The sequence below is a fragment of the Triticum aestivum genome, chromosome 5D, assembly GCF_018294505.1.
Source record: "Triticum aestivum cultivar Chinese Spring chromosome 5D, IWGSC CS RefSeq v2.1, whole genome shotgun sequence".
In the NCBI taxonomy this organism is placed as follows: Eukaryota; Viridiplantae; Streptophyta; class Magnoliopsida; order Poales; family Poaceae; genus Triticum; species Triticum aestivum.
Window position 1 is genome coordinate 551,937,557 of NC_057808.1, and position 13,593 is coordinate 551,951,149.

The 13,593-nt window shown below is 42.1% G+C and overlaps 1 protein-coding gene across 1 annotated transcript; it reads right to left on the minus strand.

Moving 5' to 3' along the window:
- Positions 1-4,437: 4,437 nt before the first annotated feature.
- On the minus strand, positions 4,438-13,003 carry LOC123123786 (probable acyl-activating enzyme 16, chloroplastic). The gene is made up of 18 exons (XM_044544403.1): positions 12,562-13,003; positions 11,595-11,786; positions 11,145-11,259; positions 10,674-10,761; positions 9,778-9,998; positions 9,135-9,253; positions 8,640-8,789; positions 8,214-8,281; positions 7,816-7,921; positions 7,476-7,634; positions 7,298-7,351; positions 7,151-7,231; positions 6,431-6,568; positions 6,053-6,212; positions 5,653-5,732; positions 5,218-5,360; positions 4,930-4,987; positions 4,438-4,834 (listed from the first exon to the last, which is right to left on the minus strand). Exons 1-18 carry the CDS (start codon positions 12,754-12,756, stop codon positions 4,742-4,744), a joined length of 2,220 nt encoding a protein of 739 aa, XP_044400338.1. The 5' UTR covers positions 12,757-13,003; the 3' UTR covers positions 4,438-4,741.
- Positions 13,004-13,593: the final 590 nt, after the last annotated feature.

Below are 13,593 nucleotides of genomic sequence, written 5' to 3' on the forward strand. Positions count from 1 at the left end.
TTTCTTTTTTTTCTCTTTTCGTTTTCTCTTTCTTTTTCATCTTTCTGTTCTTTTCTTTTTTATTGTTTGTTTTTCCTTTCATTTTTTATATTCCTTTTCATTTCACGAACATATTTTAAAATTCAAAACAAAATTCTAAAAATCATGAACATTTTTAATTCATCAAATTCAAAAGAAAATCATAAGATTCAAAAAATGTTCATCATGTTCAAAATTTGTTAGTTGAATTCAATATTTCCTGAAATTCAAAATAAATTCATCGTATATTAAAAATATATTCATAAATTTCAAATAATTTTCATCAAATTCAAAAAAGTTCATTGAATTCAAAATTTGTTCACCAAATACCGAATGTCAAAATTCAAAATAAATGTTCATTTCAAAAAATTCCAAAATATGTTTTGAATTACCGACCATTTGATGAACATTTTTTGAATTCACAAATATTTTTTAGAATTTGGACCGTTTTTATTTTAAGACTTTGAGGGCGCGACTGGCTATTTTTAGCGTCGGAGATTCTAATATTTTGTGAAGATTTCTTGAAATCCTTGGAAAGAAGATAAAAGATTAAAAAACAAAAAAGTAAGAGAAAAACAGAAAAAAGGGAGGCGCCCCCGCCCTGCACATGGCCCGGCCTAAATGGCATGGAGGGGGTGTTCGTTTCATCGCTTCCCATCACACAGCGCGCTAAATAGGATGTCCCAACCGATGAGGTAGGGCTTGGTGGGAAGAAAAAACAGAATTTGGGCGCAACGCAAAGACGCTTTTTTATAGCGGGGGCAGCGAGTGCCTTGGGCCCGTATAGGATTTCTTTCCTCTTATTTTCAGCAGGAGTTAAATAAAATGTTACCAAAAGCAACTCGTTTTTGCCTATCCTTCTAACCGGTTTGTGGGTTTCGTTCCGTTGTTCCCCTCCGCTCACTTGGTTGACCGGTCAACCATTGATTGGGTTGGCCATTGACTTTAAAAAAATGGGTTTAAAAAATACTTGTGGGTTTAAAAATGTTTCTGCATTGAAATAAGTTCAAGTGTTTGAATAGAAGTTTATAAAATTTGAAAAATAAATGTTTGTGATTTTCAAAGAAGTTCATGAATTTGAATAAGACATTTACAGATTAGAGATAGTTCATGAGTTTGAATTTTTTGTTTGTGGATTTGAGTAAAAGGAATACATATACAAAGTAGAAGAAATAGAAAAACTGAAAAATTGGGACAAAACCCAGCCCGAAAAAATGGAGAAGAAAAAGGAAAAGGAAAAAAACTTACCAAAAGTTGCCTAAGACCGTTGCAATCTTCAACCCTGTAAGTTGTGGTGCTGCAACCGATGGTGGGTTGAGCGGCATCCGACGGCGCCACCTGGTGCTGGGACTGACAACTAAGCGGTGCTAGGATGGCGGCCACAAGATTGGAGACGACGGCGATAAGTGCTGCAATTAGCACCCACCGGTGCTGGAGACGACGGCAACAAGTGTTGGAGATCCGCGGCGGCCGGTGTTCAGGGCCTTTGTAACCAAGGTGACAAGTGCTGGAGATCCGACTAGTGTCTTTTTTGCTGGAAACAACCCCAAATTCTACAATCGCCTTTATTTTTGCTGGAACCAGCCTTTTTTTCTACCATGTTCATGTTTTTGCTAAAACCAACCCAATTTTTTGCTACCATGTTTTTGTTTTGGTAGAAGTAGTGCACCAATTTTTGCTACCACCATGTTTGGTTTTTGCAGGAACCAACCAAAATTTTTGCTACCATGTCTTTTGTTTGGTGGAACCATTGTACCATTTTTTGCTACCATCATTTTGAGTTTTGCTACTATCAACGTCGTCAGCTATTACATCCTTTTTCATGACACGCCAAGACCCACGACTATGTGTTTTTGCTGCAACCATTATCGATTTTGCTACTACGGTGTTCACATTTTTATACATCTAATGTTTGTTTTTTGCTACTAGCCATGGATGCACAGTCAATGATTTTTTTTGTTGCGTTTGACGGCGGCGAGCGGCTGCGATGAGATTGCGTCAGGGGCAAGACAACACAGCGAGAGCAGGAATTTGCGCTGAGGGACACGAGAGAGAGAGAGAGAGAGAGAGAGAGAGAGAGAGAGGGCGGCCGCTATCTTTTTCTGAGAGGAGGGCATGTGAGGGGAATACCGGCGCCTATCTCCCGCCTTTTCTTGTTGCATTAGGGTCGCTTCTTGTTGCATTAGCGAGTTTATTATGCTTTGGTTTTCTGTTGGGTAGATTTTTTTTGGGAAAAGCTTCTCTTCAGCCGGCAGAAAACTCCAACACGTCATCCACCTCCCCTCAACAACACGTGTCCCCATGGTCCACCCACATCTCTCTTCCTAACCTTATCTCTTCTCCAACCCCTTCCCTCCACTCATTTTCTTTCCCTTACCGCTTGCATCAGTCATCTTCTACGAACTACAAACGGTGTTTGCTAGCAATGGTGGACTTCCCAAGTCCAGCCACCGGCCATCATAACGGCGATGAGCAACGTGCCTGGAGTATTGAAGTTGTGAACGGCACCACCACACGCACCACAACCATGACTGGCGAGGCGCCTGAAACACAGGCCGACTGCCATCTGACGCCAACGGCCAGCTCGGTTGTGGCCGGCCATGGCGCCACCACCTCAAGCTTCTCCTGCCGCCGAAACCTTCTCCATCATGTCACGGTCTTTGTTTGCCAAAAAAAAAATATCTGCAACACAACCCAAGTTGCAAAAGAATTCTATCGATCTTAACATTTTCTGCAACAAGATCTTTGTTGCAAAAAAAATCTGCAACAAGACCTTTGTTGCAAAAAAAAAGAAAAACACATTGCAAAAATTTCTGCAACAAGACCTTTGTTACGAAAATTCCTGCAACAAGACTATTGTTGCAAAAAAAAAGTATAAGCTCGGGTGATTGCAACAAGCTTGCTGTTGCAAAGGGTCTTCTGCAACACCAATCTTATTACAAAGAAGCGGCTGCTTACGCGGGCATACTGGACGGCCATCAATGTGTCAGATCGAATGGTTAGCGAGGTGACGGATAATTTTCTTTTATTATCCGCCAGCTTTTTTGCCTTTTTTGGGGTCGTGTGGCTGGTTGTATTTTTTCTCCTCTGTGTTTTGTGGCCGTGTATTGCATTGTATTTCTTTTTCCCATATTTTTATAACTTATACATGCAATTCTCCAGCACGACATCGGTTTCATCCAGTAAAAAAAACTAGGTGCGTGTCCGAGTCCGGGACGAGCAGTGAGCACCACGAACTGCTCCAAACCGAATCGGACTGATGCGTCTCGCTCCGCTCCCTTTATATAGGACCGCATCGTACGTGATCGGCACATAGTTCTCCCGCAATCACAACGACGGTAGCTTAGACTTGAGCCACCTGACACGATCGAGATGGCCGGAGCGGGAGGAGGCATAGCGATCGCCGGCGCCAACATGTGGGCCGTGCTGCGCAACAACGACCCTGGCCACAGCGCCGACGACGCCGTCGTCCAAGCCCCGAAGCTCGTCAAGAAAGCCGCGGCCAAGGCGGAGGAGGTGGCGCCGCCGCCGCGGGCTGCCAAGCCCGCGACGAAACGTGGCACCAAGAAGGGCACGAAGAAGGCCACGAAGAGAGGCTCGGCCGGGGGCGGCCAGCAGGCGGCGCCGGCGGGCGCCATGGACGACATGATGGAGCGTTTTACACGGATCGCTATGGCCGCCATCTATGGAAAGCAGAACAGAGTTGCGCTGCCGCAGGAGGCGCCACCGGCTGTTCCGGCGATACCCGGACTCCTGGAACACCAGCCCGGCGGTGGCGAGGTGAAGGAGACGCCGGCCGCGGCCGCGCCGAGCAAGGAGGAGGAAGAAGGAGTGGTCGGCATAGAATGGGAATACGAAGAGATGGGTAAAGTGGAAGGGGAAGGAGAGTTCGTTGCCGTGGTCACCAAAGGTGGGACGGTGGCCCGGCGGGCACGCAAGGCGGCAGCGGCGGAAGGCGTCGCGGCTGGCGGCGCCAACATGTGGACTGTCCTTGGCGACGACGACCCTGGCCACGGTGCCGCCTACGGCCGGAAGCACAAGAAAGCTGCCGCCGAGGTAGAGGAGAAGGTACCGCTGGCCGATAACGTCGACGGGAGCGTATGTTCAGGGTCAGGTGATGGTGGTGCCAAGCCGGCGAAACGTGGCAAGAAGACCAACAAGAAGAAGAAATGTGTCATCATCAAGGCCGAGGACAGCAAGCAGGCGACCACCGTGGACGACGGAGAGGTCAAGGCCGAGGACAACAAGCAGGCAGTGGCAGTCACCGTGGACGATGGTGATGGTGGCTGCCGGGCTGTGGCCAGGGCGGTCGTCGCGGCGGCGGTCATCGCTCTGTGGTGCCGGCTCGTGTCCCCCTTCTGAGGCGTGATCCCACCATGCCAAGCACTAACCAGCCAGCATTTTACTTGAACACAGTAGTAATGTAGCTATGGTTGATGTAATTAGAAGATTGATTTTTCCTGTGTCAAGCCATGGATTTCGGTTTTTAGTGATACTACCAAGCTCTGTTAAATGTATACACGTTTTTTCTTCATATTATCGGAAAAAATACATGTTTTTCCAACTTATTATTATGGCCTCTGCAATTACCTTGCTTCTGCTTCTTTTATTTCACACCCAATTTTCAGTACAGATTGGCATCAAACAGAGCACAGACCGGAGTGATCGCCTTGTTTGCGCTGCCCTGGGTCCACATCTCACCTTTTTTTTTTGAGCAAACATCTCACTTGTACAAGGCTTCAATCTCACTCTGATACTTGGCCGCCACTTTGTCCCTTCTTATTTTCATGGTTGGTGTCATCAAACCATTATCAATCTGAAGAACAAGATCACGCAAAGCTTGTAAGAAACATGCTACTTAATATGAGCCCGCAAAAACTTCTAGTGCGCTGTTCTAGTACAAAATCTTACCGTAAATGGTTCGTCGACAACAAGAATAGGGCCAATCTGGAATGAGCAACCAGCCATCCTGACATGAATTTAACAAACTAATTCAAGTCTTGCGATATTTGACCGACGAGACTCAGTTCACAATGTCAAAATTTATAAAATCCTAAAATACAGTGAACGATTTAATTCTACCACGGTTTTGGAACATCTCCAGATTAGCTAAAAGGTCTCCATTATGATAACAAATGAATTATCAAGGAAAAATAGGATTATCTGAACAAATCAAATAGCAAAGCGCTCAACTCTTACCAAGTTTTCAGCTCAGCATGTAGCAAGCTCATGACCGTATCTTTGGCTAGTCCGTTGTTCCCATCAAGGCTCGACTTTCTTTTTGCTGCTTCTACGACTTCATCATTATTGGGAACAATAATAGCACCAAGGCGCCGCCGATCCTATGTAAAGAATAAATAACAAAGTTCATGACTTCACCAGTGGTACTGATGATCTATTTCATCACTGCAATATCTAAATCTAATCATATTATGATAAGTCTTTTCATGAACAAAAACACACCACATGGTTTCAAATAACGGTCTGGCGGTTCCAAAAAACATTTTCCATATCATTTGATAAATTCTATTTTCCCACAGGCTACGTCAAGGAGCGTCAATTGGCCATAGTAATGATCATAATATAACATATATGATTTATCTAGCAATTGTGTGGTTATGCTTCTTGCCCTACCTGGCCAATAACCATTATCTGATCAATCAAGCTACTCCTGCTTGCTGCTTCCTCAAGCTCAGCAGGTTCAACATTTTCACCTGGAAATTGGAACATTCAATTGCAATCAGATCTAGTAAACATTCAAGTGCAGTCAAATTTAACTAGAGTTATGTGATCTCCAAGTACATATAATTGATTTCCAGAGTCCAACATGACACCCCGGTATACAAAGTGGAATGTCATAAATCAATGCACAGAGATAACAGTAATAAATCATACATAATTCTCAAAGTGACGTTCTAAGAAGACTCCAGCTACATACGAATTAATTGATTTCCAGAGTGCAGCATCACACTCCAGTATACAGAGAAGCGGAATGTACAGAGAAAACAGTAACTAGATCTTACATAATACATACCTGTAGTGAGAACTATTGTATCCTTTGCACGCCCTTCAAGAACAAGCATCCCTCCACACTTTCGACTAGGACCTGTGGCATGGTGAGGTGCAATCCAACCTATATCTCCAGTGTTGAACCAACCTTCTAGATCCAAAGCTTTATTTGTGGCAGATGGATTCTGTGACAAGCGAAGTTTTAGGAGATAAATAGGAACCTTCTAAGGAAGAAAAAGACTTAAATACATAAGTTCAGAGCATGGTATCTTAACATGGATTGTGAGATTTAGCTAAGTGTCGGACATCAAGGTAAATATATTTATCTCCAAGTAATATGTTTACAAAAGGGCGGTTTCTTTTATATTTGACAGTTCATTCGTATAAAGTGAATAGATAGAACCTTATAATATCCCTTCATTACTGGCAGTCCTTTAATCTTCACAATCCCCTTTGAACCATCTGGGAGCACCTCACCGGTCTCTATGTCCACAATCTTGATTTCTGTATGCTTTATTGGGTGGCCAACTGTGCCAAGAACCTTGTTACATCAACTGCTTATGTTAGTATAAGAGCACAAATGGGAGGCAAAACACACACGGATGTCTACTGAGAAATGTGGAGATTATTTTGATGATACTACCCAAATGGTTACAAGTTGGCAATGAGTCCAAATTACACACAAAAATGTCCAGGAAGCCAAGAAGCAAAAGATTAGCACAAAATATAGGCGCCAGAACTGTCGTCTTCTGTTGTCCTCAGAAACTAAATATCCAGCATGAAGATATGCTCCTTCATAAAAAGACAAATTGCGAGAATATTTTATGCATTTCACTGGCAAGATCTGAGTTTATATCTTTTTTGGGAGCAAGAATGTGTTATCTGAAGAATACCAATAACATTGTTCCCCTTTTTTTGCCCTTCTTTCTTTTAGGAGTTGGTACCAAATTACGCAAGATTTAACTCACTATATGATCTTGTTATCTGTTGCTTTGCCCAATGAGTAAAATAATTTATAGCATTTCTTATTAAATATAAAACCAACAGTTTACTATGCAACATACAAAAAGATCAGACAATAAATGCATATAATATTAGAAACAAGTCCTGTGGAACCTCTTACATTACAGAATGGCCGTCTAGCAGCTACAACAGGGGAAGTCTCTGTTAGACCATAGCCATTTTGCACTTTGATACCAATAGCCTGGAAGAGAACAATATCGATGAAAGGATGTTAATATAAGAAGTTTATTTATTGCCAATCCTCTACCTCAAAAAACTTGTCAACATGCATCGGAAGACTTCCGCCACCACTAATACCAGCCTGCAAATTATCACAGAAATCATAAAATTAGTAGGTATGCAAAAATTTAGGGAGCTCACACTCAAAACTGCACAAAGATTATCGAGGTAGCACAGAAATAGGCACGCAGGCAAAATAAATGTACCTTTGAAATTCCGATGGAAGAATGGATTTTCTTGTAGACTAACATCTTTGCCAGATTATGCAAAGGCCACAAAAGAGCAGCGACGATTCTTGCCCGTAGATAATTGAACATGTAGAAAATGAATGATGGCTTGACAGGACTGTTTGATAAGACTGTTCCCTTTCCAGAATAACAGAAAAAGAAGACAGAAAGAGGAAAATTGACTCAGCTACACGCAGAATCCAATGGGACATTAATTTATAGAGAACCTCCAGTCACCAAAGAATGAGAGGAAGAAAAGTTAACAACTGTACTTGCAGCTAAGAGAATGAGGTGACTCATGCTAACTCGGGATTCATACCTCATATATCTTCTTCGCCTCCATAAATAGCAAACTTATCTTGATAAGTGCAAGGGCAACAGTTTTTCGAGCAGGAGGACTAGCAGATATCTGTCTCTGAATCGAACTGTAAAAAGTGAGGAAATATTACATAATGGATCAAAGATTTTTACATACTGTTGCTAATCACTACCGATCGACAAGAAATATTGATTTCATGGATAAAAGAATATGATAACCCAAACAAGCCAAAAAAGGAAATAGTTAAAGATAGATGTTGATAGCAAACAGAAGGCGAATATGTTGAGCCGCATTGACGGCACTAGAGAACTGAAGAAATTCTACTGTCCAATACCACTGCCTGTAGAACATGTCACAGTTTGCATACACAATTTAACATCATAGTCATAGAAACTAACCTGTACAGAGTTTCATAGACCAGTGGTACAGAGATAATATAATGAGGTTGGTGGTGCTGCAAATCTGCCTATAAAAGAACATAAAGATGTTAACATGAATAAGCAATTTCAGCATCTTGTACAACAGTCAGACAATAAAAATAGAACAAGAAGAGTACTGCACGCCACACAGAAACCCTGTTGAGTGCATCGTGATACTGAGTTCGCATGAAAATTAGCAGGTCTAGAGTTCTGCAGACTGCACATGTTAATGCAATGTCCATCACTAAGTTTGCAGCTTTCGGTAGGCTGCTAAATCTATGAAAGCATAACCCATGAGCACATGAATACTACTACGTCGCAATAACTTCTTAATGATATCACTAGGCCTCTTGCCAAAACTGACTAAAATGAAGCATTTTATGATGGAAAGCACCAAAATCATACCTTCAGGTGCTTCACAGTAGTGTAAACTTGTTGAATTCCATGAGTGAAGATGAAGTACTCAGTAGAACGCTCGTATGCATGCCAGGGTGGAAGCATGCTTAGGAACCTATCACCAGGTACTGCTGGAACAATATCCCATAAGTTATTTATCTGCAGAACATAAATAGTGTAAAGATTAATGTGGATACAAGAGGAATACATTAAAAAAAACTACACAATTCAGTTCAAAAAAATCAAGGCGCTTCAGACTTGGGATACTTCTAGAAAATCCAGGAAAACGTGATCAGCACAAGTGCCCATGTTCATACAATAGGATATTACATCAAAGAAAACAAAGTAGAGGTTATTGGTTTATTGCACACAGCATAGTACTCCCTCCGTAAAGAAATATAAGAGCGTTTAGATCACTATTCTAGTGTTCTAAATGCTCTTATAAATCTTTACAGAGGGAGTATTACTTAAAATTCATTGACAAAATTTCATCATTGCTGAAACCTGATGCAAGAGATTTCGGTGTGTAAGCATGACGCCTTTTGGTGTGCCACCTGTTCCGCTAGTATATATTAGGGTCGCAACGTCTTCTGGACCAATAGCTTCGAAGACGCCTTGCTGACCTGAAAGAAGAAAAAGTTGTAATAAACTAGGACATGGTTGGAAGAAGAGGAACCATATTATTAGATGCAAGTTGACTGCTTGAAAGTACAGAAATAAAAAATCGTTAAGAGTTTCCTAGTGACGCCATATTCTGTAAAGAAACAAAAATTAAGTGCTCCTCTTTGAAACAACAGATGCCAAAGCTATTAAGAAAGAAACCAATTGGTGTTGGCTGCAAGGAACTTGAGTGGCAAGCTCTGGATATAACTAAATGACTGAGCCAACCATTAAATAACAAGCTTGCGAAACTAACAATATTAGGTACATCTATCAATTGTATACTGGTATTGGGATGCTTAGCTTATTGGATGGTAAGACATCTTACATTCTTACATTAAGCAAATGATTAGCGACTTATGTGACATTTGATGTCAGAAATGCAGAAGAAAATGAAGTAACAAAAATTGGAAGAAACGTACTCCATATATCTTCAGCTAAACATTTCTTGTGATTCATATCACATTATGATATCATGCAAAGATACCTTGCTCGAATAGCTCGCTTGAGTAGCATAATGCATTGCGATTTTCTCGTCCAAGTTCAGTGATATCATTGTAGTCATAAACTGGTATGTCCATCACAGCTTTACTATTTAGGGATGATTTATCACCCCAAAGTAGCACAATGAATCTTGCATTAATCCTTGAAATGAAAGATTCTGCAAGCCGGTTAAAGAATTGAGGACTGTCCACAACAAGTGCAATACTGTGATGGGGAAAAAACAATAAAGTCATATTATAACATGAAAGTAAAAAGTATAAAAATTACACTTAATAAGCATAAAGATACTCATCATAATACCATTAACTAACAATCCATATTGCTAGAGTTAATGTACTATATATGGCATGCTATGTTTGAGGCAAAACTTTCCAGATGCAAAACAATAACCAAGCAAGCATACTTTGAGAGATTAAGTTCATGGCAAGCATTGTGCATGATAATAATAGCATATTATGGACATTTTGGTCTAGTAAAGATGTCAAAATTAGAATGCAGATGTTGTTACTTTTTTCACGAGCTAAGAGAGGTCTGATCTGAAAGGTGATCATCCAATTTTTTCTTTAACTATAAATGGCAACATCATGCCAAACTTGCACCTCAAATTCCATATCCCCTTAACAGTCCGCACCTCTTCAGTTATAATCTCAACATTCCATCAAACAAAATCAGTGGAAGCATTTAAATAGGCATATCAAAATGGTTCGTTGGCTTATAAAAGCCAGGTCCTAAATCCTGACAGGCCCGTGGCTCAACAGTTCAAAGGGTAGAAAGAGACAAGTGGATACAATTTCATTTATGTTGTGTGTGACTTAGATTTATACCGGCTCCTAGACTGCATAATCGTCAATCATTAAAAGCAAAGGACTTGACACTTACCTTTCTGAGTGACTGTATATTTGGAACAGTTCTTCATCGGAAGATTTTGTTCCTCTAACAACATTGATAGCACCAGTAGCCATGATTCCTGGATTGCATGTGTCAGTGGCATGATTACTGATGAACATATATGGTCATCCATTTGAAGACAGTTACATGAACTCCCCTAGATAGCTAACACAACAAATGGTAAGCACATCATTCAACAAGCTGACATTTATTCAGTTAATAAAAAAAAAGCTGACATTTGTAGTTCAGTATCTTTTTTTAGGAGCCTAACGCAAGGCAAAGCCGTTATTATTTGGTTGCTTCCATCATTTTCTCTATGCTAGGAAAGTAAAAGTGGCACTCGTGTAGAAACTGCAAGCTTAGATATGGCAACTCTGGCATTCTGGTGATTTGATCTCTTCACTTCTTCAGCATACTACATGTTAAACATCTTGAAACAAAAACAAAAAAAAGGCAAATTACCTTGATCTGCAACTAGCCATCGACATGAGTTGTCAGCAAAAAGGGCTAGCTTTTCATCTGGAGCAACACCAATAGCCCTCAGACCATGAGAGAAATCCAATATTTGTTGTTCAAGCTGAATAAAAAACGTACATCAAATAAATAAAAAACAAGGATTGCCAACTGCACAACGGATTGGAACAGCATATATAGTTTCTAGCTCAAATCAATCATAAAGGCTTCAATTTATTTATATGAAACATATTGAAGTGCATATGTAAGTTGCAGTCCACTGCACAAGCTTTTAAGTAGTACTCCCTCCATAGTGAGCAAAAACGTCTTAGATTTGTTTACAGAGGGGGTATTTGGTAACACAAGAAACAGCATAAGTAAGCCCAACTATGTCTATTCCAAGAGAAAATGTCTTAGATAATCAATCAGGCATCAACAGAAACTTATTTCAACAAGTACCTGCTTATAAGTCAATTTGGACGGAGGATCATGGTAAGGATCCACCAGAGCTACAAGGTCAGCATACTTTTCTGCTGCTGTCCTCCAAATATCTGGAACGGCCTTCCATTCATGCACAGCCAATTCACTTCCACCAGGCAATAGAGCACTATCAAGCAACGGCGAGCACTTTCTGCGAGCTGGGACTTGTACCTGCAATGTCGATTCGTGGAAGTTTCAGGCAAAAAATTCACATGTGGAGCCCAAACTCTGTACGCCTGATGCAATACATGCCTACTTTGTAAAACTATTAGTCGCCTGCACTCACAACACTGAAAGACTCATCACGCAGACAGTTAAAACCTGAGCATGTCCAGCCATGGAATTCATTCGCAATTCGATGCACGCAATAAAAGGCATTCTCCGGCAGAGCTACGGAGAACCAGTGTTATTTTCGACTACCGCAGCTCAGATACGCCCCGTTAATGGCCATGGATTATGACTTCTTTGACTCTGTTGCGGCGGTCTGTCGCAGCACCGATTTGACGGCGACTGACACCAGGTAAAAGCTACCCTTTTGCACCCCTTTGTTTCCACGTGGAGTCCAAACTCTGTACTCCTGATGCAAATCATGCTTATCTTGTTGCTTCACCACAGTGCAAGACTCACGATGACTGGCACCCCGTGAAAGCTACCCTTTTGCACCCCCCTAGTTTTTCAGGCTGAATTAATTATACTTGTCTCTTTTTTCAGAGAAATTCTATCCCTTTTTCTGAGAAAAAATGTATTCCTCTTTTGGCAGAGGCAAATCGGCCCCAAAAGCTAAACGAGGTTGTTATTATTGCTTTCTCTGAAAAATAAGGGAGATGCCTGTCCTGACAATTCCGAGGCCGCTTGAAATCTATCTGCTTGTTCTAGAAATCCTAACGAGAAAACTGTCCCTCTCGGTAGAAATTTAGGAGCTGGAGCGATGGACAGGGGGACTAACCGCGGAGGTTTGCGGAGGGGGTGTGGCGCCCGCGCACCGGGGCACACAGACGCGGCCAGCGCCGCCACGCCGCCTCGCCGAGGAGGCGCCCATGCTGGGACGGCGCCGGAGCGGCAGCGCAGCCGGGCGGGGCGGGAGGAGGAGGAGGCGCGGCGGGCGGAGCGCCGCCATTTGGCCGGAGGAGGCGAGGAGCATCGCGCGCGCGCCGACGGACGGGCGGCCTCTCCGGATTGGACTGGAACAATGGAGTGTCAGTGTCTCACCCACGGGAGGGAGTGGGGCACGTGCGGGCGGCCTCGTAGTCGTAGTAGATAGAGAGGAGAGATGGCGACAGCGGCGGAGGAGGCGAGGTTTGGTTGCGGCGTGGGGCGGTGGGGACGGACGGAACGAGGCGGCGGCGCCGGCAGCGTCACTCGACCCTCGGATCCCCTTCCTATATGTTTGATTGATTGGTATCTCTTGAATTCGGGTGACGCGTCCTGCTTAATTCTCGACATTAATTGATGGAACAGAAGAATTAAAGTGGACGAATCACATGTTCATTGTTAGGTCAAATTTACCGTCTTTCCTTCCTTCCTCTTTGGACAAGAAACCATGTCTTGGATTCTGTTATGGAAGCTAGAACTAATTTTGATGTTTGGATATCCAAAATAGAAATTGTGCAAATATGGTAACGATGACATGTCTAATCGTCGACCCCTATGAGCCAGCACATGGGAGCACTTTTTTATTTAATTTTGTAAATAGTCGTGCTATAGCATCCTTTATTCAACTTCATAAATCCTAGCAGTTCGTAATTCCAAACCATCTTTTGTGGTATTTTCACTAACATCAGGTTGACAGCTAACATAATATAACGGAAAAACTAACGCCCACACGTGTGAGCGTTTACACATCGCCCACACGCCTTCATCACCACTCATTTTGCCACGTATGAACAGATGACATCAGCAGAAATCTTTTTGGTTTTCGGCTTTAAAATGTTTTATCTCCTAATTAAAAAAGTGAATTAAAAATCCGTTTTCACCATTA